The sequence below is a fragment of the Leptinotarsa decemlineata genome, unplaced genomic scaffold, assembly GCF_025532065.1.
Source record: "Leptinotarsa decemlineata unplaced genomic scaffold, Ldec_3_MD MMD2_P_RNA_scaffold_2, whole genome shotgun sequence".
In the NCBI taxonomy this organism is placed as follows: domain Eukaryota; kingdom Metazoa; phylum Arthropoda; class Insecta; order Coleoptera; family Chrysomelidae; genus Leptinotarsa; species Leptinotarsa decemlineata.
In genome coordinates this window covers 19,970,534-19,998,000 of record NW_027412529.1, presented here as the reverse complement: position 1 = coordinate 19,998,000, position 27,467 = coordinate 19,970,534, and the positions used below count along the sequence as shown (strand labels likewise).

The 27,467-nt window shown below is 33.4% G+C and overlaps 1 protein-coding gene and 1 non-coding gene across 2 annotated transcripts in view; both read left to right on the top strand.

The window, feature by feature from the left end:
• The window catches only part of LOC111512923 (trypsin-1-like), a 36,786-nt gene that overhangs the window by 4,189 nt on the left and 5,130 nt on the right, over nt 1-27,467 (top strand). Inside the window, exons 3-5 of the mRNA XM_074185148.1 lie at nt 1,772-1,863; nt 19,646-19,784; nt 20,161-20,274. Coding sequence (XP_074041249.1) covers nt 1,772-1,863; nt 19,646-19,784; nt 20,161-20,274 — 345 coding nt within the window. The remainder of the gene's footprint in view (nt 1-1,771; nt 1,864-19,645; nt 19,785-20,160; nt 20,275-27,467) is intronic.
• LOC111512925 (U6 spliceosomal RNA) lies at nt 20,304-20,406 on the top strand. The gene has a single exon (XR_002723140.2). It is a non-coding gene; the product is annotated as a U6 spliceosomal RNA (small nuclear RNA).

Below are 27,467 nucleotides of genomic sequence, written 5' to 3'. Positions count from 1 at the left end.
CATTCGATTACGAAATGTAGGTTTTCTTTTGCCCACCACCTGCAGTTTTGCGAGCTCACAACGCCATTTGAAGAGAAGGTCGCTTCATCTGTCCATAAAATTTGATGAGGAAAATGATAATTTTCTTCATTTTCCCCTTGAAAGCAAAAAGAAAAATACAAGCGCATATCGAAGTCCTTTTCTTTTAATGTATTGATAAATTTCGGTTTATAAAGCGTAAATTTATTTTTGTGTAAAATACGTCGTACACTCTCTCAGTTAACATCTGTTCTATCTGCAATATCTTGAATACTTGTTTTTTTATATTCTACGACATCCAAACATATTTTAAATTCCACTTCTTCAGTATGTCTAGAAGGCTGATGTGCTTTTCTAAAATTACTCTTAACCGAGCCAGTATATTTAAACTTAGCTATTATCCTACTAACTGTTGACTGATGAATATTTCTTGCAGGATGTCTGACATTGAAAATATCAGCTACTTGCCGGTGACCGCTATTCTCGCCGCATATTAAAACGATTTCAATTTTCTCTTGAAGATTCAGCATTTTTAACAACACACTAGACAACGAATAAACTATTTTAAATCTAAGACTGATAAACACTATTTTGAGTTATTCAACAAATGTCATATGACAATAAAATATTTTGCTTATTCAGTTCAATTGTTTCCGCAGTACCCTTAGTTTAATTTTGTTGTAATTTTTCGTAATTAGTAAATCAAAGTTTAACAGTTTGAAAAGTGCAGTAAAGAATAAATTATTGACTTTTCATTGATATTATTTTTTAATTATGCTTATGTATCAAGCTATTTCGCAAAATGTAGAAATAAAGTGAAATATTTATCTGTTTTTAAAAACTGTATCAATTTTGCATCATTTTTGTCAGAATTTTTTCTGGTGTTTTAAATGGCAATTGGTAATAAAAATGCGTTGGAAAGATAAGTTAGGCATAAAGCACTAACTTTGTTGAGGTTTGGCTGAATTTGAGAAATCGGCAAATGTAAAATTTTCGAAAAACTGTAAAAAAACTAAATTTGTACTAGAGAGCTAAAAATTGATATATGGGTAAAAAATGAAAAAACAATCATCTTTTCTCCTTACCGATTTTCGAAATTTCGAGCAATAACTGCTTTTCTGAACATTTTTTGGAAAAAATGTCAAATTTGGCAGGGAAGAAAAATCACTTGATCGGTCATATGCATGTCATTTGGCATCATTTTTAAAGCACAACCTAATGGAGATATCAAAAGTTGCTTGAAGAGATGAACAAAAAAAAACCCAATAGATGCAGACTTTATGTGTGACACTGTATATATCCTTGAAAAAAGTATCCACGTTTTTCACGGGGACCGGGGAAAAAAGTAATTTCATGAAAAGTTACATTTTGTTACCTGTCATCAGAGATAATATGTCAAACTTTTTTCCCGTCACAGGTAAAATAGTTTTTTGATCTCCTTAAGACATCAACTTGGTTGGTAATACGTGCGTTGAGGAGAGTATTGCATTTCTGGTGATTCGAAATATCCCCGAAAATAAAGGAACATATCACAATAATTTTACTTCCAGCATGATGATGACTTCGAATTTACCACGTAAGATTTTATTCTACCTCTATTGCAATAGTGGTAATGAATCAAAATGTTCTTGATGAAATTCCGTGAATCAATTGAATTATTATTAAATGACAGATTTCATTTTCGTTTCAATATTAACTTATTTTGACGATTACCTAGACTGGTTGAGACTAATATATTTTACATCTCTTCCAGGTGAACTTGCATTATAATGATAACTTTTGGTGTGACGGCTCTATTTTGGATGAATACACCATTCTTACTGCAGCACATTGTGTTTTTGAATCGTAAGTAATATACAAACCTGTTGGCATATCTATCTGTAGCATCTGTAAAATTCCACTTAAATGGAACACTGTCATCCTCACTGTCCAATGTTTCGCTGTATGACACTTGCCTAATCAGTTCTTCAGTAGCATATACGGATAACAATTTAAGAAAAAAATACTCAATTCGTTCATAATTACGACATTTTTATCACGGAATGGGTTGAATCCACCCATGTCATCGATGACAGTACGTAAATAACATTCATTTGCTTATTTGATGTAATCTCAGCCAGAGGAATCTTGTTTGAATTGAAATGGTATATTTTTTAGGAGAGATGAACTTTTGGAAAAGAAAGAAAAATTAAAAAATTAATTTGAATAAGTGATTGTAATATAAGTAAAAAGATTATTTCGTCTATAACCATTCATATGAATATCTTCGATTCAACTAGTAAACTGTACTTGATATTCCCATCAGTCATGTACCCATTGGTCCCTCTCAAGGCCAATGATCAGCCAAAAGGGTAGGGGAGCTGGTCTCCAAACCTGAACGAAATGAAGATGGATTTCGGCTGTACTTGATATTCGAACTAAATTTTCACTTCATATCTTCTACCGATCCCAGTTTCCAAAATAATTTGGAACCTCTGCCGTAGAACTGTTTTAGTTGTTTGAAGGTGACGGTGGTTGACAATGTTAAGTGGTGCATTTCATTGGTTCGGACTTCCATTGTCTAATATAATATAAATTTATTTGAAATCTCTGAAAAATTCTATGAAAAATTGAACGATTGTGGATATTAACAATCGAATCATCGTGAAGTAACTTGGCTTGGAATCTTTCAATTTTTAATTTTCATTTCTTGTTAATAATTTTTAATTTTCATCCTGTGTTGATAGTTCAATTTTTTGATTTCTTGATTGTTGCTTGTATTTTTTTTGTCATTGTAATTCCAGTTTTTTTGTTCAATATAATAGTTTTTTTCAGCTAATCTTTTCGATTTTTTATAGATCCTTCCAGGGATTTTGAATCAATTTATATCATACTAGACAATGGAAGTCCGAACCAATAAAATGTCTTAGTTGTAGTCATCTCCTGATGATGCTTACATGATTAGCGAAACGTACGTCGAGACACAATTTTTGTTTTTTGTTTTGGTCAGCAAAAGTGTTTTCGATAGATGTCTGAAAACATAAATCATCGTAACAAATTTCAGAATAGCATTCAATATTTATTAGTTACGCTCGTTTCTTGTTATTATAAATTATTGCACCAGACACATCTACAAATGTTACGGTGACTCGTCGGAAAAGGTATACAAATAAATTATTTATTACACATGAACGAAGTGATCAAATCATTGTCAGAATTCAACCAAATGTATCCTGAATTAACACCAATGAACTAGATGAAGTTTGTTAGGTTACAAAATGATTTTCTTAATTATGACCTAAAAATTCTAGGAAACAACTTTATGAAAAAATCAGGCATTTCTTGGTGGAAAGTGAGATATTCTGGGCTATAACATGTGAAAGTACAGAAAATAACAGAATAAGGATGAATAAAAATAACAAAATTGTGAAAAAAATATCACATTTTCACAATAAATGTTGGAATTGTTGTCCGTTACATTCTAAACATTTTGAAATGTTTATTTGTACGCGACTTGTAGTTGCTTTTTCAATTTCATGGGGATCCAGATCTTCATTACACCGCACTAATTGCCGTCGCAAATCTTCTTTGGTAGGCATTGTACACCCTTTCTTTCGAAACATCCCATGAAAAAATTCAAGTGACATGATATCGGGTGATCTCGGTGGTCAATCCCACGGCCCTAAACGCCTAAACCAACGATCGTCAAACATTTCGTAAAGATTCCTGGAAACTTCCTGGGTAAAATGAGCTGCGCTACATCCAGTTGAGATCACGAATTCCTTTATTCCTCTGAAGGCAAATTTTCGAGGAAATCACTACCAGTCGTCCTTAATATTTGGAGATAACTCTTTGCATTAAGGTATTTTGAACTCCCGAAATCTTTTGTCTCCCAGTACCTATCCTAACAACTACTCACGCTCACTCAATTTCTTACCGGAATCCCCATAGTGGCAGATCTGAATCAAAACGTCACTGATTTCGAGATCAGCTTTCTAAATCGATACCAGTTGGTTCAATGGATGTGTCAGCAATGTATGGGGTATCAGCGCAATCGATGGAAGCAGAACCGAGAAAAACTATCGAAAGGAGCATGGGAGCATTAGTTTTCATAAACAACGATCTTGAATTTCATTAGTTTCGACTTCTATCCTCTAATATGATTCTACTATGATTCGAAATCAGTAAAAGAACGAATAAAATTAGAATAAATAGCTGAAATATCAATTTTATTAAGCAATAAAACCTGAAATGAAAATACAATAAAACGAATCAAACAATCAAGATACACAATGAAAATGACTATCGAGTAAAAATAAATGAAGACGAATGAAAATGAAAATAAGCAAAAAATTAAAAATGAATTGAAAAAAATTTCAAACCAAGTTACTTCACGACGTTACAATTGTTAGTATCCATAATCGTCTTAGGATGGTGACTAGACTATTCCTCCAAGAGATGACTATTCACAGGTCATTCGAGCGCTTTCACCTATCCCCTCTTCTCTCTCTCATTCGGCTTCAGTGGTTTAGCGGGAGTTGAACGTTTGACCGATTTCCGTTTGATAACAGGTTTCCATATGTTACGTATCCTTACGCTTGTTTGGCTGAATGCTTCGTTGGACAACATACATGCACTTTCTTCGAACTTCCTCTCAAACCAATGTTCATGTGGATGATCTCAGCTTGTGACCACTTGATGTTATGTTGATGTTTCTCCTTGCTGTGTGTTTTTTTGTACTCGACAATACGGATTCTAAAGGGCCTCTTAGTTTCACCGATATAGGATTTGCCGCACTCACAAGGTATCCAATGAATACAATTCTTGGAATCGCCCCCGTGAAGCTGCTACGGATGGTGTTTCCGGATATGAAGCAGATTCTGATGTTGCACTTGAACCCAATTCTTCCTTCCCTTTCCGATAATCCTCTGTCGTAGGAAAGAACAAGCAATGGTTGTGAGAGTTTCCCTTCTTCGCGATGTTCTTACTGTCTTCTAGCCAAAGTCTGTTTCAACATTACTTTAAGTAACCATTCCGCTAAAGATATTTGTTGATGATGTCTATTTTCTTCTCGAGAACTTCCTTCGAATGCATGATCCACCAAATTCTTGATGATTCCTCTTTCTATAGATTGACGGTGGTTGGATTCGTGATTCAGATACTATCCTGTGAGAGTGAGTTTTCGGTATACAGATGTTTCCCACTTAGTGAGTGGTTTTTCAAGAAAGAGAAGCCGTCACAACCAGTACTTGTAACTCCCTACATCAGAGGATTGTCAAAAAGCATAAGAAGAATTGAGTTCAATTTGTAACCCCCCAAATTATGAAAATGCAACTTGGATATTTTAAAATGTTGGGCTGCCAACACTTGTAGCTGATAGGCTACACAGTTTGATAGAGAAAGGTATAACAAAGAGAAAGGTATAACTTGTACCTAGCTTGGATAGGAGGGCAAAATGAATATAGAAAACAATCAACAATTCTATTTCCTTGGTTGACAATATAGCTGAAAGCCGGAAATATATATATATATATATATATATATATATATATATATATATATATATATATATATATATATGTATATAAGATAAATAGATTAGTACTTTCTGATCATTCCCATATTGATTTCAATTTAAGAGCCACCGGTATACAGATGTTTCAGCCTATTGGGCATCGTCAGTACCGGGCAGGCGGTCCTCGATTGAAGACAAAATGAGAAAAACCAAGAAAGTACTTGATGAAAATAGCTGCGTAAACGCAAGCGAAACATAAGTAGAACCACCTATTGGTGTGACACCCAAGTCAAATTGAAATCAATATGGGATGATCAAAGAGTACTTATCTATTTTATTTTTAATTTTTATGGAATTATTTTCCAGCAGCTTGACTGCAATAACCTTTCTAGATTTCATATATATATATATATATATATATATATATATATATATATATATATATATATATATATATATATATATATATATATATATATATATATATATAGATGTTGATATATATTCACATATATACAAATATAACAAATAACTGAGTATACTAGAATGATAATGAAATTCAGAATATTCACAGTTGTTACTGATTTAATTTCGCTGTGCTTGTAGGGAATACCTGGGGTGGCTGATGTCTCGTAGTTGATCCTTAAGAGGATTGCAGAGACTTGTAACCATCTGAACTGGCTGAAGATGGATTTAGACCTCACGTTGGAGTGCCTCTTATTATCAGTTCTTCACCGAGTACCCAGTTTCTCGATATCCGGCGAAGCAATGAAATGAATCAGATACAGTCATACAATGATGGGGGAACAAAAGATATCTTAGAATCTGAATACTATATTCTGAATTTTAATAAACAAAATTCCAATAAAAATTCAGTTACATCAAAATGTAATGAATATTTTAAACTACAAAAATAATAGTTTAATACTAATCAAATATTTCAACGTCAGACTGAAAATTATTAAAAACAAATTGACAACTAATCCAAGGAAATATCAAAAGTGAGGTACTAAATACAAATAGGCAATGATCTTTGATAAATTGTCAATATACCTCAAGGGTAATGAGAAAATAAATATATTGATATTAATCAATGAAGGGTGGCAAATCCTTCTGATAAAAAAGGCCAGATAAATAACGAAAGCCAAAGTGCATATACAGGGTGATTAAAAAGTACTTTGACAAACTTCAGAAGGTGATTCCTCACAATATTCTAATATGAATTGTCCAAATAAATAAAAATCCGGAAACGCTTCGTTTCCAAGATACAGGATGTTGAAGTTTTATTTTTATTTTCGTTTTTTTCAAATAACTCTTGAAATACTGAACTCAATCAAACGAAACTTGGTAATAGGAGGTTTTTGAGGTGTCGAATTCGAACCTGTTGTTCTTATTGCTCTTACTCGTAGGGGGCGCCACCTACACGTCTTTTTCTTTTTTAAAGATTCATAACTTTTTTAGGCGTACTTCTAGCACATTTTTCAGTAAAAAAATCGATTCCTCTACATTTCTATGTAAATAAGCTACCCTTGTTAATAGTCGCTGTTTTCTAAATATTTGGACTTGAAACTTTCAAGTCGATTATTTGAAAATCGATGCATGTTGAAGTTATCACGAATATTTTGCATTTTTCACAAGAATGCTTTGGAAATAAATTTGACGTTTGTGAGTAGTTTTGGTAATTACATATTTTGTGACAGTTAGACGTTTTGTTGAAGTTTCCGTAAGTAGAAGTAGAAAACACTTATTTTGAAAAAATGGATTATTTAAACAATAATGCTCATTTAGCCGATATGCATTTCGTTTATGGCCTTGCAGATGGCAATGCGCGCGAAGCAAGACGTATTCACCAGGAGCGATTTCCTAATTGAATACTGCCTTCAGCTCCAACATTTGCTAGTCTCCACCATCGTTTGGCAGAAACAGGTAGCTTTAAGAGGGCAGTTGATATAATTGGAAGACCACGAGCAGTCCGAACCCCAGAATTGGAAGAAGCTGTTTTGCGTAACGCTCTCGAGAAGAATCCAGAAACAAGCACAAGAGTAATTGCTGAAGCTGTCAATTCTACTCAGTCCACAGTTTGGAGAATTATCCACGATCAACAGTTTTATCCATACCATATTCGAAGGGTACAAGCTCTTTTGCCACGAGACTTTCCCCAACGCATTACTATGTGTCAATAGTTTTTGAGAAAATTGGCTGGAAATCCTCAATATTTAAGATATGTACTCTTCACGGACGAGGCAAACTTCTCCCGAAATGCTACCACAAACTTTCATAACAACCATGTTTGGGCTCTCAAAAATCCGCACGCAGTTAGTGAAAGGCATTATCAGTATCAATTTTCTGTAAATGTATGGGCGACAATAATTGATAATTACTTGATAGGTCCTTTCTTTCTTCCGCTACGACTGAATGGCGCAACTTACAGACACTTTTTAGAAAAGGAATTGCCGGGACTACTTCAGAATGTACCATTGGAAATTCGTATCCGCATGTGGTTTTTGTGTGATGGGGCTCCGGCCCATTTTAGCGTTGTAGCCAGGGAATTCCTCAACACAGTCTATCCAAATCGATGGATCGGTAGGAGTGTGGAAGAACCTAACCAGGCGTGGGCACCAAGGTCCCCAGATCTGAACCCGATAGATTTTTATTTTTGGGGACATTTGAAGTCACTAGTTTATAAGACTCCAGTAGTGAACGAGGAAGATCTAAGAAACCGAATAGTAGACGCCTGTGAAACAATAAGAAACACACCAATAATTTTTGAGCGGGTACGAGATTCAATGACGACTGACTGTCTGTATCTTCGGTGAATGTGTACACTTCCAAAAATTTATTTGAATACAATTTAGTTTCGTTTATTTTAGTTCATTCTACATATTCAAAATTTCCTGAAATGAAATGTTGACATTTCTTGCAAATTTTATTAAAACAAATACTGATTATGCACCCTTGACACAAAAATAACGATTTCGCTTAAGGATGTCATAGATAGATAGATAGATAGATAGATATTTATTCATGCCATTACACAAAGTGTTTTTACATACGTCAAATCAATAATTTGATAAACTCAAAAGAACACACACATACATGTACACCAGACACACATAACTTATGTAGGTATATACACATTTACATGTACATAAATAGAATTACACTATTAATTATTAAATTATTAGATACACCATAGGGTAACAGTAACATTACATCCATCAGACTTCGTGAGATGTACATACTTATCTTTTTGAATATAAAAAGAAATCAAAGTATTCTTCGAATGAGTAAAAACTTTCTGCAATAAAAATTTTTTTGATTTTAATTTTGAATTGACTCATATTCAGGGCTACGTCTTTTAGATCAGTGGGAAGAGCATTGTAAAATTTTATTGCCAGCTATCTGAAAGAGTGCTTAGTTTTGGTTATTCTTGGTTTAGGCAATCTAAAATCCATTCTCGTTCTAGTGGGGTATTTATGTATTTCTTCATTTCTAATCATATTGCCTTTGGAGATTTCCTTCCTCATGTAGATTAAGCATTCATATATAAAACAGGAAGGAAGTGTTAAAATTCCAAGTTGTTTAAAAATTGGTTTACAATGTTCATTGAAACTTTTCCCAGCCATTATCCTGAGTACTTTTTTTGTAGGGTAAATATTTTAGCTGAGTGACTCGAAGATCCCCATATTATCAAAGCGTACGTCATTGTTGAATGGAATAATGAAAAATATGATATCCTCAAATATTCTTCCGTTAGTTTGCTTTTCAGCTATCTTATAATATATGTGGCAGTTGAGAGACGTTTTGAAAGATACTTGATATGATATGAAAAATTCAAGCTGTTGTCAAGGTGTACACCGAGTAATTTTTCTGGATCTTCTTCTCTTTGTTCAACCAGCGTAAAGTTGAGATTCAGAGTTTTGTCAGAGTTGAGGGAAAGGTAGTTACTCTTATTCCACATCCGGATGAGTTCATCAGAATCTATTATAAGGTCTCCTAATGACCGACTGTTTGTGTCACAATGTATTATTGATACATCGTCAGCATAACCAAAAGGGTGAATAGAGGTGCTCAGGCTCTGTATATTGAACATCATATCATTGACATAAATAATAAAAAGAATGGGACCTAGTACAGATCCTTGTGGTACTCCGTGCTCCATGGCTACAAAATCGGATACTTCATTTCCCAGTGCACTCTGGCTTTCCTATTTACAAGGTATGACTTGAATAAATTCAGTTGTCCACCTCTAATCCCGTAGTATTCAAGTTTTCCAGCCATAATCTTATGATTTACCGTATCGAAGGCACGTGAAAGGTCATAGAACTTCGCGTTACAGTATTCTTGTGTTTCGAAAGACTCCAATACTTTATCACAAACATCACCTAGGGCAGTAATTGTGGATTTTCCAGATCGATAACCGTACTGAAAGTTGGTAAGTAACTCATTTTTTCAAAGAATTCCACTAGTCTAATTTTTAATACTATCTCAAAAATTTTTGCTAGGATGGGTATTATAGAGATGGGACGATAGCTATTAGCATCATCATGGTTACCTTTTTTAAATATTGGAGATATCTGGGAGAGTTTGAAAACTTCCGGAAAGGTGTTATGCTCAATACAAAAATTAATTAGATGTGTTAAGGGCTCAATGATAAAATCACTGATCAGTTTTATAATTATACTGTTCAATTCAAACACATCTTTGGCAGACGAGGTTTTTAGAAGGAACGTACCCAACAGTAATGACCTCTTCAAACGAGTAAAACGTCAAATTCATTTCCAAAGCATTCTTGTGAAAAAAGCAAAATATTCGTAATAACTTCAACATGTATCAATTATCAAACAATCGACTTGAAGTTTTCAAGTCCAAATATTTAAAAAACGGTTGCTTACAGCGACTAGTAACAAGGATAGCTTATTTACGTAGATATGATAGAGGAATCGATTTTTTTACTGAAAAATGTGCTAGAAGTACGCCCAAAAAATTTATGAATCTTTAATAAAGAAAAAGACGTGTAGGTGGCGCCCCCTACGAGTAAGAGCAATAAGAACATCAGGTTCGAATTCGACACCTCAGAAACCTCCTGTTACCAAGATTCGTTTAATTAAGTTCAGTATTCAAAAAGTTATTTGAAAAAAACGAAAATAAAAATAAAACTTTAACATCCTGTATCTTGGAAACGAAGCGTTTCTGGACATTTATTTATTTGGACAATTCATATTAGAATATTGTGAGGAATCACCTCCTGAAGTTTGTCAAAGTACTTTTGAATCACACTGTAGAAAGAAAAAATGATATCTGGTTGACCTTGTAAGATGAAGTTAATTCAGATACAGTTGACTGATTGAGTATTCTTAATGAGATTATTCTCAAAACAAATTTGAACCTAAGGATATAATTTAATAAGTCAAATACTAGGTAACAAGTCAGGCCAGAGAAACAAATTCTCTCAAGTTCGCATTTATTTCTCAGAAAGAAATTAATTTGACCAAAAATAGATCAGACAGAAAATAAATGCTTACCTGAGGAATTGTAATCAACTCCAATTCTCCTGTCCACTTCCAAACGTCCTAGGAATGATGATAATCTCACTACAGCAACAGGTAGCTCGAGAATTGTATTTCACAGGAATAAATTACCAATTATCTGGTATCTGAAATTGAACTAAGGGTAGATACTGATTTTTACAATTTAAAGGTGAACGAGGTATGCAAAGCAGATACTTCACTAACTGCAGGTATTTAGTGCAAAATTCAATTTTGTGAAAAAAACATCACCACTGTAATTTCATGTGATCTAGAGGAAACTCTGTGATCTCACTGTATATAGACGATGACTTGAAATTACGATAATAAAAGAGAAATTAATCGTCTAACTTAAAAAAATGTATGATGCAAATTTCTTCCTAGAACAATTCTAGCCGAAAATACATTAAGGAATAGTTGATTTAGTGAACTAACAATGTTCACACGACTCTAAATTTCATCGATGACTGAATGAAAGCCAGCATAAGACGAATTGAAAGTTATAACCTCCAATCACATGCAGCTTAATTATCACAAATTAATCAATTAAACGGATTTCTATTACTAAATAGCAAAATCCAGGAAAAGGTAAAAGATATACTCAAACAGATCTCATCAAATTTACTATGAAAAAAGATAATATGGAACAAAAGGTCAAAACGTACCAGATATCAACCGTTCTCGCCAAACGCTAGAAAGAAAGAGGTTTTTCTCTGGCGGAGACTATTATACCGTTTACGGAATATAAAGGTGATCGAAATTGTGGTGATTAAACTATTGGTATTACAAATAACATTAGGAATATATGAATGTAACAAAATATTCGTTACAAATTACAATATCAAAACCTGCTTCAGGTCCGGACTTGAATATTTTGCTTGATTTCATTTCCATCTCTTTTCATTTATTTTTACTTTCTAGTTATTCTCGTTTTGTATCTTGATTATTTCATCCGTTTTATTGTATTCAGGTTTTATTGCTGGATATAACTGATATTTCAGCTTTTCATTTTAACTTTGCTTTTTCTTTAATTTATTTTAATCAAAGTAGAATCATATCAGACAATGGAAGTCCGAAATAATGAAATTCAGCATGAAACATTGTCAACCAATTCCAAACAAACAACGATCTTATCAAATCAACACAATGACAGGTGGGTCGAGTATTGGCATTGAATCCCAGCTCCAATGGAATTACCAGGGTTGTTTTCATTGATTTTATTGAAACATTACCCGGCTTCAAGAAGTGGGATTTTCTGAAAAAATGCCTACCATCTATCATCGGTCAAAAGAAAGACTCTTCAAGGCAGAGAGTATGTTCTGCTCCCTCAGTATATTGTAGCATCCGTCTCATGTCTGTTCGTTCACTAAGTGTTATCGGAATGATCTTCTTTATGCATCCATCAAAGTTTGTGTTTTCAAACATGAAGTTTGGAAACATCTACTTCCCTTTCCTAATATCACATCAGTAGATGAACAAGGCGGATTCTGGCCCACTTGGGAGTGGGGGGAAACGTCATCGAAATCGCTACGATACTCGTTCCATGCAGCGGCCCCCTTGGTACTCCACCTAACCTATCGGCCCCCTTGGTACTCCACCTAACCTATCAGCTTCCTTCAATCCCGATAATATTGAATGTTTGGTGGTCATACAATCGGGATAATAATGAAAATATGGATAACGGGTGTTGGTCATAGAGCATCAAATACGTCTACAAAGCGTTAAAACGTTGTTTTTTTCTATTTCCAGGCCCCTTGTATTCAACGGATTCGAAATGATAAACAATAAATATTGTCATCTATGGTGTATCGCAACAAACATCCTCCAGAGGGCGCAACTAGTGAATTTAATGGAATCCTTCGTTACACACTAGCGACACACACTTAACTTCAGTAGATAGAAGCGTTCCGCAGCTGAGTTTTGTCTTTCTGTTACAGATATTTGGAAAATTTGAAGAAATTCAAACATTTTTCTGCAGAAAAATGCCGCTCTCCACTGACTTGGTATACTATATCTTCTATTTTTTGGGGTTCCACCTTCTGCTTCAATAAGTTTTTTGAGGTTCAAATGGATACTAATATGTCTTGGAATAATCATGTCGCTGGAATTAACGAAATTGCACGCATCATTCGATACCTAACAAAGCATACCAGAACTTATAGTCACCGTAAGATCTCCTTTGGTATCTTCTAAACATTCCAGTTTTGAGTGAATGAGTCATGTCAAATGCGACGATCCAACTATTATTAACGGAAATATGGTTCAGTGCCCTTTTGCTTGCCTCTTTTGTTTTTTCTTTGATATGCTGCACGTGACGATGCGACTTTTATTAATGAAGGAGCAGGTTAGTGCACTTCTGCCATGTTTCGCCATCTTTGTTTTTTCTCTGTCGATGAATTCTGCATTCGTTTCCATTTCATTTGATGTGCTGTACGTTGAGAACAAATCATTATTAACGAAAATACGGCTCATTGCCCTTCTGACATATTACGTTGTCTTTGTTTTTTTCTCTGTCGATGAATTCTGCGTTTTTTTCTTTTTCAGTCAATGTACTGCACGTTGAGATTCAATTGTCATTAACGGAGGTGTGGCTTCGTTCCTTTCTGACATGTTGCGTCATCTTTGTTGTTTTTTCTTTGTCGATAACATTCTGCATTCGTTTCTCTTTCATTTGACGTGCTGTAAGCGAAGATTTGATTATTATCAGCGAATATACAACTTAGTGCCCTTCTGACAGTTGCTCCATTTTTTTTTCTAATAACTCATTCATTTCCACAAATCCTCACACATTTTCTACCACGCCACCACCTCCTACGCTGACTACGTCACTTTCAAAATTTTAATATTTTATCATTATTATTATCATTTATCGACCCACATTCCCCAGTTCAATATCATCTTACACAATTGTTAGACCGATATTTGATTCCTCCATTCTGATTGGCTGACCGACACCACTCTGTAACACAAGTTGAGTTTTAATGTTTTATCACTATTATTATTATTATTCGACCCACATTCTTTAGTTCAATTCCATCTAGAGCCATCATTCTACTGATATTTGATTTTTTCAGTCTGATTGGCTTACGACACCACTCTGTACCAGAAGTTAGGCTGATTGTTCCTCAAGGTTCGGTTCAGGAGTCTGAAAATTCGCAAAACGAACCTTCATACGACAAAGCGTGGACTTTAGTCATCTCCTGATGATGCTTACTTGGTAAGCGAAACGGGTTAAGTGTTTAATGACTGTCATATTGAAATAGGAAAAAAAATGACAATAACGACGAAACGATAACGAATAAAGGCACGTAAACTGTTCGAAAACGCACGCAAAACCGTCGAACGCAAAACTTTTGAATACTTCACTTTCCCCAATTTCGAACATTAATTCTACAATACGACTCAGCATTATTTCTGCCGAAATTCGATAGAGAAGGGTTATGGGGGGTTCCAAACGACGTATTTCAAATATTGATTCACTCTGTATGTATGCGTTTATATTTCGTAGAATTTTCAATACGAGTTTCACCACACTATGGCAAAATTTCCAACATGTGTGGGCTATTATTTCTGCAAACTGTAACTCACTTTTCAAATGTAACTGAAAAAATGAATCGCAAACGTGTTATAATTTCTATATATTTTGAGGTAATAATATTTAATATCGAACGAATAGTCATAAAGAAAATTATTTGCATTGTATTCCGAAAGCTTTGGACACCGAATGAATTTCTTAATACCTGTTGATGATCTTGACCTTCCCTAATATTTACAAACGTTCATGCTTCATGCTGAAGTTGTAACTTTGCCCCGGTCACCGTACTACGACAAAATGTTTGATGTGCATTCATGCAACTGTATTTGAAGATAGTTTTATATTCCTATATATATATATATATATATATATATATATATATATATATATATATATATATATATATATATATATATATATATATATATATATATATATATATATATATATATATTATAATCGTATCAATTTTGATGACTATGAACTTGGAATAACGAAAGATGGAATTGTGAATACTGTGTGTTTTTGTTTCAGAATATCGAAGTTGAGGTTGAAATATCTTTCAATTCATGTATTCACTTGAATGGATTTGAATTATTTCATGACGATTTTTCATATTTGTCTGTATCGTTACTTTGTTATGTTTATATGTACATGAACTCAGAACTCCGAACAATTGAAACTCAGGTTATCTACACATAATAGACTCGCCCGGTATCTATATCAAAGGATGCTATTTTGAATGGGAATTTCGAAAAAACTACAATACGAAATGAATTTTCAAATATCACACTTGAAATTTTATGTCAAATGTCAATCATCTATAATAATGTCCTGAATAAAATTCAAGATATAAAATGCCACTTTTTGTTATATAGACCCAACAAATCAGAATTTAAAATGACAGACAAACTTATTTGCTTCATTTCTTTCTAAAATGTCCTGTTTTTGTCAACCTAGTATCTTTCAATATGATGTTTCTTCATCTCTATAAAATCTGGTATATAATTTTTTGTTATTGCATATTTTTGACAACTTTCCCTGTATAAGATAAGTTTTCATTTTCAAAAAAAGATGTGTGTGATATGTATTTTATTTATTTTGGTAGTATATTATAAAGCCATTTATATAAAATATCAACGTTATTGATACTGCAGCTGAACAAATTTTCTTTGGAATGACCCACACAGAACGGCGTGTTTTTCTTGAATTTTGGAACACACCACGATTAATCTTCAAAGTCTTCCAAATTCACTACGGTTGTGTATATATTGAATAGGTGCAGTTTGTCCAACAAATCACTGAATATCGACAAATTCTAGCCTCATAATGTGCAACTATAGACTGAAAAAAAATGGAAACTGCTGAGATTTGAAACTCGTTCTGGAAAGGTTGCTATGACGGTTTTGAATGTTGTTGTTGAGATGACTCTGACTGATACTGCACACGTTGATGATGTATCATTCTGAAATAAATTCGATTTTCAGAACAAACATACACTAAAAAAAACTTTCGTCAACAGAGAGGATAATGTCTTTCATGAAGTGATTGCTACCCTTAAATGAAAATAAAAAAAATCAAGTTCCATTCAAAATAATGAATTTGAAACACATATTATACACGTACTAAATGAACAAAAAATATTGAAAACACTACTTTATGCAGATCATATCTATGAATGAGAATTTTAAAGCCGAAAGAAAAATACTGTATACAACCACAAACTCTCTGCATATTGAATGGAGAAAAAATTGGAAACAGTACTAACCTTAATTTCGTACAATTTCAAATGAAACAACACGATTCGGTTTTCCAATGTCCATCAACCCTTTGAACACAATAGCGTATTTTCCTGATGAAAATTCTTCTAAGTGAGGACGATACGCCTCCGTCACTCGGTGGGGCAGAAATGATACTTTATCTCCCAAATCTAACAGGACCGCCTCACCAAATTTTCCTTTCACGATTTTGGCAGTGAACATCCTCTGCGGCATCTCCACAGGCAAATCTGCTACTTTGATACTTGGCTTTCTCTTCACGACCGAACTTGCATTCAACTTTTGTAAATCCATCTGTGAAAAATAAAAAATGTTTATGTTTTGATTCACAATATATGCGAATACTATTTCAAACAAACCACGACATGTAAAACATTTGACTGAAATCATCCAATATATATATATATATATATATATATATATATATATATATATATATATATATATCGAAAAAAATTTTGGAAATCAAATGATTCAACAATTCTCACCAATTTTCAATTAAATTACATTTGAATAAATTCATCTGAGGAAAGAGTCAAACCTAAAACACTTACTTTCAAATAGAATCGGTGCACTTGTCACTGGTATCACTTTCAACGGATGAAACTAACTCATTTCGCCATGCATAACATATTTATAGTAAAATGAGTGATGACATATTTTAAAATGAAACAAAGAGCCTTTGTTTCGTCACTTTGAGAACTGCGTATCTCCGGATGCAGATTCGACATTGGCAGTGATCAATGTCACCTTGGGTATGAATATAAAAATTAGTGATGACATATTCTGAAATGAAACAAAAGAAAATTAAAGAGTCTTTGTTAGATGCCTATTCAGCATTGACATTGATCCATGTCACCTTGGATTTGAATAGCGCAACGAACACACGAATTCTGCTTTTTTTCCCCATTTCATTTGAAATACTACATGTGATGATGCGACTATTATTAGTGAAGATACAACTTTTTGCCTTTTGGCATCGTCTCCGTTTTTTTCTGTTGATGAATTCTGCATTTGTTTCCCTTTCATTTGATGTGCTGCACGTTGAGATCCAACTATCATTAACAAATATGTTGCTTAGTGTCACTCTGACATACTGCGCCATATTTTTTTTCTCTGTCGATGAATTTTGCATTTCTTTTCCTTTCATTTGACGTGCTGTACGTGACGATTCGACAATTATTAACGAAAATGTGGCTTTGTGCCCTTCTGACATGTTGCGTCAGATTTGCTTTTTGTCTGTCGATGAATTCTGCATTCGTTTCCCTTTCATTTGATGTGTTATCATCAATGAAGATGTGGGTTAGTGGCCTTCTGACATGTTGCACCATATTTGTTTTTTCGTTGTTGATGAATTCTGCAATTCTTTCTTTTTGATTTGACATGATGTACGTGACGATCCAAAGTTTTTTCAATGATTCTCTTTGCAATTCTTCCTATGCTGTTTCACATTAGGCGCTCGATATTATATTTTTCATAGTCTACACATTAAATCAATTGAAATGAGTACCCACATCGACCTGTTGCGACTAGTATAGCGAAAATAGGTTACGAGGTCTTTTTGGCTTCGTAAAATGATTAACTATTTTTTTTGACATCTAAACGAATCCATTCATGTTGAAATCATCGAAATCGGAGGATCGGAAGTGGAAACCGAAAGTGGTCGTTTTTGGATGGATTCGAAATCTTTTCACCCTAAGGAATCCAAATATATCATATGTTTCAGTATACAATGATTTTTTCATTTTTTTTGTCAATAAATTCTGCGTTTTGCATCAAGCTTCTGCAATTGGAATAAACTTATGATTGTTCATAACCCAACATTTTTTAATTACAAGTTTGTTGAATTTGCAATTCTTCCTATGTTAATTCACATTAGGAGTTGGATATTATATTCATTACGCCATATTAATTTTTTCTCTGTCGATGAATTCTGCATTTCTTATCCTTTCATTTGACGTGCTGTATGCGACGATCCGATCATTATTAGTGAATATACAATTTAGTGCCCTTCTGACAGTAGCGCTATTATTTTTTGTAATAACTCATTCATTTCCACAAATCCTCACACACGCCACCAGCTTCCACGCTGACTACGTCACTTTCAAGCTTTTAATGTTTTATCACTATTATTATTCGACCCTCATTCTCCAGTTCAATTTCATCTAGCACAATCAATCGAGCGATATTTGATTTCTAACTAACTTGGTCTAAAGCGCACGAAGAACGGTCAAAAACGCACGAAAAACGATGGAAAACGCACGAAAAACGAATGTATTTTGACGCACCCTCTACACTTCGACGCCATGTTTGTTTTCAATTATGTATTTTGAGATACCTTGTAACATTGAGGGATCACACTTTGAAACGATACAGCCTCATTGATCTGTAATGTTTTTTCTTAAATCTGATTCATTATTATTAATATATCACTTTCGCGCTTTCAATTTTCATCGAGTCGTTCACGATTAATTCCTAAACCGGCAACACTACATTGCCCCATAAACAATGATTTATTGTACAACTAGCAACGCCGAACCTGCCATACTGGCATGTATTGACATTTGACAGATGCAGCCTTATGAGTCTAGTGTTTACAGTGTCCTTCTTCAACCAATAGATAGTTCAGCTAGTGACTCATAGATGACTCTGTGTGTTCTATAACTTTTGTTGTGTTCCTATACTTTCGTATCGATGAATCGAGCGCTTATCTTTGTGTGGTTCTGATAACAGGACATGAAACAATTCTGTACGATAAATTATCCAAATGAATCTCTCAATATCCTATACGCAAAGCCACGTAAATTTGTGCTGACAGCTTGTGCTGACAGCTGTACTGACAGCATGTACTCTTATTACTTTTCAATAAACCAAAACTAGATATACTTCTTGCCAGTAGAATATTTCAGTCATTTCCTAATGATTACTGAAATTTCAATTTCACTAATTTCATATACGCAAAGAGTGTAGTTTAACAGCAGTTGGTACTTGTGACAAACCAATTCAAAGTAAATTTGTCGTGGTCTGCTGGTTGATATGACTGAATTCCGTCCATGATTGTGGTTGGCATTATCAATGGTGATGAGGCAATGAAAGGAGTGATCTTGCTGTTATGATAGCAGATAATGCTTAATCCCCTTTGAAAATCTCTACCGTAGTTGAATATGGAACGTCAAACAATGGCCAACAAACCGAAAAAATTGCATATATCATTATTAGCATGCACTCATCAACGTAATTGTCATTTTAGCTGAAAGACGGATGAAAATAAATAAAACATTTTAAATTATAGGCAAGCACCTGAGGATTATTTTATCGCATATGGAAACACAAATGTTAGCTCAGGTAATAAAATGCAGATCGCCAGAGTAACATATCATGCAAACTTCATCTACCTACCACCCTATACATACGACATAGCAATAATCAAGGTAAGAAATATTCTACCAGTTGATTGATATTAGTAATCATTCTTCAAGAAGTCAAAATAACAATAGAATTTGATGGGTTTAGGAAAGTTTGGGCTACACTGTATGTCTATATAAAATGATGGAGATATTTTAAATTTGCTCTGATGCCACAGATTTTGAACATGTTAGCCATGTTTACTTCTCTTCTGTTTACTTGATATATCGAATTATCCTCTGTAACTTGAGTGTCTACGCTCGAATTTTCACAAAATTTCAATTAATTTGAAAAGTAAATTGTAAAATAATATAATATTGTTTAAAAACCTAGGTTTTCAAAAGTATAAGGAGATTGCATAAGAAATATCAACTAAATTAGGTAATATCTATGTATTCACAGCTCACTGAACCAATTTCATTCGGAGAGACTGCTCAGCCCGTGAAGCTACCCAAACCACACGAGAGCACACCAGCCAACAAAACAGCTTCATTAGCAGGTTGGGGTACTATAACAGTGAGTATTTCGTTATTAGTTCACAATCTGTTTACATTACACATATACTAAAATTGGAACGATACAGAAAAGATTAGCATGGCCCCCGCGCGCAAGGATGACACGCAACATCGTGAAGCGCTACACTTTTTTTCAATTACATCACAGACAATAAGGGGTAACACATGGACCAGGTATTTCAACCAGAGGTCTATCATAAGGGTCTCCAATTAGCCCAATACTATTTAACATTTATTTGACATCTCTTTTTGATAGAATACCAACACATAGTGAAATTATAACATATGCGAATCATAGTAAAAGGGGATAATACAGAAAATATAATTTGGAAAATGAATCAAACAGTGGACATAATAAATGAATGGATGATTGAAAATGAATTAGAAATGCATATAAACAAAAGCAAAACAATGTGGTTTAATTCAGGGAGACGATAACAGAACACAACAAATGTTACAATAGGGAATGAATATTTGAAAAATGTATCAGAAATTGAATATTTCATCAGTTCGGACTTCCATTGTCTGATATAATATAAATTGATTCGAAAACCCTGAAAAACCAATTAAAAAATTAGTAAGATTAACCGACAACAACAATTTTATTAAACGAAAAACTGAAATTACAAAGAATAACATACAAGCAACAATCAAATAAATAAAAATTGGAATAATAATGAAAGCTGAAAAAATAAATATTCAAAATTATTATTAACAAAAAATGAAAATAAAAAGTAGTTAGTTAGTTAGTATTAGTTATTAGTTAGTTAGTAGCCACAACAGTAGAACAAAACGCATGCTGTGAACCACAACGCAAGTTCAAAGTCATAGGTCATACGAAGATAATTCTATGCTCAGTTTTTCAAAAAAGAATATTGATTTTCAACACAAATAAATTTTTACCGATTCGCGACATTTCTGTCTAACGAAAGAAGTCCATTTTCAAATCAATACCAATTGAAAAATACGTTTATTTAAATAACATATAAATAAAGATACAAGTGACTAAAAAGATGAGAAGTAAACGTAACACGTCACGAAAGCATCGCTTGTGTGACAGGCATAGCTATAATAAATAATTTGAGAAATACAATAATACAATTCAGTTTCAATAATTTCATAACGAATAAGAATAAGTATAGTAGTAACTACATATACATATATACACATACATACATACATGAACACATATACACACACATATATATGTGCACATATCCAATGCATGTATAATAGGTAGATGCACAATCTATTTTTTACGTATTTTCATAAAAGGGAAAGAGTGCAAGTGCATTTATGTATGAAACAAAGTATGTATCTCAGTACGGGGTATAGAGATATTATATCTTTTCATTTGTTTTTTTGACTGCATATATGTTTTTGATGTTTTTCATTATATCCGGTAGATTGCTGTATAGTTTCAAGCTCTGATATCTGTAACTTTTCTACCCAATATTCATATCAATAAATGGTATTCGTATTTTGTGGTCTCTACTTCTTGTATGAGGTATGATCTATTTTATGTAATATATGCTTATTTTTTGAAACCTTACGTTGCTATAATGAAAGAAAAATTGTATTGTGTTCAATATTTCTGTTCGTTGGTGAAGATCATTCGATGGATGGGTTCTCTTTTTGTTGTATATGATTTCTTAAAGACGCTTTTGAGTTATTAGTATTTTGTTCATGTTTGTTCTACCTCTTGACCCCCATGCCATAATTTCATTAGATATATGTGACTAGATAAGAGCAAAATATATCGTCCTCAAAGTTTATTCGTCAAGTAGAATTCTCAGTGTTATAAATCTATATATCAGAGATTGGAGATTTTGACTACGTAATCAATATGAAATTTCAATTCCAAATTGGAGTCTAAGAAAATTCTCAAGTACTTTATATAAGGAACCGGTTTTATTTCAAAAAGGTTTGCAATATTCAAATTTTCTGATGGGGCAGAGTTTATATTATTTGTATATATGTGTGTATATTTGTAAGTGATGAGTTTTTTAATGCTCGAAAGATCTTGTTCTTGTGCTAATAGAAGATGGCAGTGTCATCGACATATGTAAAAAAGTTTCCCGTGGTTCGTTTTCGGAACAAATCATTCAGATAGATGTTGAATAATATTGGTCTCAAAATAGTGCTTTGCGGTACACCATTTCAATATAAGAATATAGGCTTTCACGGCCGAATTGATTGAATAGAACGAATTCAGGGATACTAGGCCGTGGTCGAATGGAACCTAAATTACCAAACATTTTTATTGCTACTACGGCAGACCTCATCAGTGGTATGTGCGTTTACTGCGCGGGCGAAAGTTATATTTCAAGGTATCAGTAACGATTGGTTGGCGGTTGGCTAGCTATGTGTTCACTGGTATATATACTTCCGTAGGGTGATGGTGGCCCCACGGTCGACCATTTCTTCGACTTTTTGAAATAAACTTGAGCCATACGTTTGTGCCCTAACTGAACTTGATTTGTTTCCGCTATGTTGACTTGTTCAAATATTGGGTTTTCAAAAATCATTTCGTTACAAAGGTTTGATAGTTTTACACCTGAGGAAGCCAGAGTTTCTACATAAAGAAAAACTTATTTATTTCATTGTCAAACATCACCCTGAAGTTTATCATGTCAGTGCTTCCACTGAAAATGAATCCTTGTCAACTTTGGGAACATATCGAATTTCAAGTTAACGCAATTTTTGACGTACTTCTCAACTGCATAAACTTCAATAGAATCCACGCTTTATCAATACAACCGAGTCATCACCAATTTGGATGGAGTTTGAATGAGGTAGATATTGAAGATCGATGAACCATTCAGGATGAAAAGTCATATGTTTGGAAGCTGCGTTATCTGCAAGCCAAACATCTTCATATCCCTCTATGCATATACTCCTTTCTTCTGCACTGAACGCTTGGAATTTCTGCTCTTGTTTATTTTTCTCCGTTCTTATTTTTGACGATAACCTTTCCCGACATTCTGCCTTCATATGACCTATTTTCGATAATGACAACAAAATGGTATGAATTTCTTTCTATATTTGAGACTATTCTTCAGAATCAATTCTTGTTTAAGAACTAGAACCAGGCTCATTTATGTGGACGGCAGCTAAGGCAGAAGACATTTCATCAGTTTGGGCAAATGTAATTCTTCTTTCAGTAATCTTGATGCATGATTATCGGATGTCTGCTTGTTCTCCTCAAATGAATCCCAAATTGTGATAAATAGTCCGTATTTAGGAAATAAGCCACTGGTAACTTCAGTCGTTCTACCATCTTCTTCATTGTCGTTGCCGAATTAAATATTTCAGAGCAGCAGAAAATTACTTCAATGACAGTATCACTGATCTATGATATTTTCAGTTAACCATCAGTTAACCAGTTAGGTGATCTAATAATTTTTCTGAAGAAAAGTTGGTTGGGTAACAGAATCAATTTTTTCTTAAAAAAAACAACTTGTTTTCTTTCCAACGTTTCGAGTCTATTTGAATTCTTCTTCAGGGCTCGAAAGGTAGTTTCTTCACGTTTATTTCATCTAACGATTTTTAAAATAGTAACATTAACACGTAGAAACTTCTTTTCTAGTCCTGAAGAAGCATTTGAATAAATTCGAAACGTTGGCAAGCAAACAATTATTTTTTTAAGAAAAAAATTATTCTGTTACTCAACCGACCTTTCTTCAGATATTTTCAATATTTAGGAAAATTTTTATACAATTTGTTGTAATTTGTAGAAAATCGAACTGTAAATTATACTGAACCAAGTTATAGTTATCAACTTCGAAATGATACATTATCAACACCATAACACACTCAATCAAAGATCATTTCCAAGCAATCATTAAAAATAAAATATATTACATGAAATGAACATGGATTTCTTCAATAGTACTTATCACAAGAAATGTGATAAGTACTAATATGAATGGGGGTGGATCGAAAATGAACAACTTCGTTTTGATAGAATGGAAAATTCAATATCATCGTCGGTCATTTCATTTTATTTAGATCCTTAAAAACTTCTCACTCTCGATGCAAGTCCATATGGGTTAGGTCCTAAGATAAGTCAAAAAAATTAACCAACAGAATTTGCGTCTGTTTCTTCAACTGACGCCCAAGATAGGTACTGAATGTTCATCAATAGAGATAGAGATAGATAGAGCTTTATTCAACCACGTTACGTATAAATACATTCATGGCAGGTCACAGTACATAAAGAGAAACATTGCGATAAAAATAAAATGTTAAACACATAAAAGGAATACATATAAATAACACAATAAAATTATTGTTTGAAAATAATTATTGGCTGACCAATATTGATGACGGCTTCGAATTTGTTGAATTCCAATGATTTCACTGATTCATCGAGAGTGTTGTACAAATTTAGGTTCAGAGAATTTTTATTGTTAATAGCTAGTCTATGTCGTTGGGGATTCAACATCTCTGAAGATCTTGTGTTATACTGATGTATATCGGAGTGTTTTTTGAATTTATTTTTAAATTTTAATGTATCTCTAACAAAACGATGTATATGTATAATGAAGGCACTGGCATGATACCAAGCTGAACAAAGTGTTGATGACAGTGATCTTTGTATCCTATATTTGCTAAAATACGAATGGCTTTTTTCTTATATCGAAATACCATTATGGCATTACTTGAGTTGCCCCAAAGTAGAATACCGTATGAGAGTATAGAATGAAATAAAGAGAAGTAAGATATTTTCAATACGTTTAGATTGGTAACTGGTTTGAGTTGTCTTAAAACAAATAAAACTTTAGAGAACTTTCGAAGTACATAATCTACGTGGCTGGACCAGTTTAACCGACCGTCGATAGAGTTTTACTTCCATTTAATTTGAGTTTATACTTTGTGAACCAGCTTTTGACTAAGTTTTTGTTCTCGTCAACAGTACGAATCAAATCGATGTGTGACTTATCCGATTCCACAAGTGTGGTGTCATCGGCAAATAAAATACATTTTGTTGGTGTAATACTTTGACATAAGTCGTTTATGTACACAATAAATAAAAAATGTCCAAGTAATGAACCCTGAGGTACTCCATGTTGTATCGGTTTGATGTCGGATTTGATATTATTGAGATCAATACACTGAAATCTGTTTTCAAGATAGGAGCTGAGGAGACTCAAAATAGTACCTCTTGAACCATAATGCAAACGCTTTGGTCAAGTCGCATAAAGTCAAGGAAGTGTGCTTGCACTGATCAAGACCCTCCACTATGTCATTCACCATCTTGTAAATAGCCTGAGTTGTGGATTTGTTTTTCCGAAATCCATATTGAGATTCACTAAAATACAACCTCGTTTCAAAGTAGGAGTATAATTGCTCTTTTCGATGATTTTTCCAATTATGGAGACAATACTAATTGGACGATAGTTGTCTAAAAATGATTTATTACATTTTTCAAACAAAGGAAAAACTCTGGATATTTTGAGTATGTCTGGAAAAACGCCTTCCTTGAAGATTTGAATAATGAGGTTCGTTATTGGCATGAATATTTGTTCAGCAATAGCTTTCATTAAATACCCATTCAGATCATGTATGTCACGTGAACTAGAATTTCCCAAGTTATTGATAATACTCAGTATTTCCTGTGGGCATACTGGTTCTAAAAATGATGAATCTACAGGAGAATGAAAATTCCTGAAGTCACAGTCTTTTACAGAAACTACTTGTGGAAAAGATTTTATCGTATCTACAGCTACAGTACAAAAGTGATCAATGAAATCATTTCCAGAAAATTCTGTTTTAGTTTGACCTTCACTGTATATTTTATTTCTTTCTGAGTTAATTATATCCCAGCAAGCTTTTGAAGTATTTGAAGAGTTTTTAATATATTCGTCGTAGGCGTGTTTTTTAAGATTTATTATTTCATTATGACATTTCTTTTTGAAGTGTTTATGAACTTCAATATCTTGCGGGCTGCCTGACATTTCGGAAATAATTTTAACAGCTTCGAGACAGCTTCTCATCAATTTAAGTTCTTCATTGTACCAACTGATTTTAAAACGGCCATTTTCACGGTGTTTTGATTTTTTCAACATGGGAAATGATTCTCGCATAACATTTTGTAGATTATTAATAAAATTTTCACAGTTTGTAGCTGTATCGTGATTAGCACACTGAATCACGTTCCAATTTACTACTGATAGTGATGCTTTCAAATTACTCAAGCCTTGTTGTGTGAAGCACATTCTGGATATTTCACATTGTTCTGTATCCATTGATGTTTCTATGGTCAGAGATAAAAATTGACCTTTATGGTCAGACATATACGGCTCCAGAACACCTAGATTAGAAATGTGGCCGGTAAGATTTGTTACGATGTTGTCAATACAAGTTTTTGATAATCTAGTAATTCTGGTATAGTCTGAAATTATTATATCCAATCCAAATGATTGAAGCATACATTTCAAATTAAATAGTGACGTTGAATTCACAAGAAAATCTATATTTGAGTCTCCAATCAAGACAACTTTTTTGTTTTGTTTCAATAAACTGGTCAATAAACCTTCTAGATTATTCATAAATATATTCAACTCACCTAAGCATGACCTGTAAAGAGTAATTATGTGAAAATTTGAGTGATTCAAATACACTCCACAAAATTCTGAGTGTAGTTCATCATTGAAATTTTCCAAATTCGAAACGGTAACATTTAAATTATCTCTACAATATATCGCAACACCTCTATGTTGATGCGAGTCCCTACAAAAACTAGACGTCAAATTATAATTTGGTATATTAATCGTAGTTAAATTGTCTAATTTTTGCCAATGCTCCGATAAACAGACTACATCAAAGTTGGAATAAACCAAAAAAGCGCATAAATCATGCACCTTATTTGAAACACATTGAATATTTATATGGAATATCTGTAAATTATTTTCAACAATAGTATCAACATCTTCAGTTTTCATGGTTGTGGATCCGCCTCCTCTTGTACCTTTGGCGACATCCTCCTTTTCCTAAAAAACCTGGATACTAAGGCTCCACTAGGCCATATTTCTTGTCTCCATGCTTTTGAAAATTTCTCTTGTTTTATGATTATCTTCATAGAAGCATATAGTTCAGGATATTTAGATGCATGATTTTCACAAATCATTTGTGGAAAATTTTTCACAAGAATTTTCTTTAGGTCCTCAGGCATTGTGGATGGATCCAGCC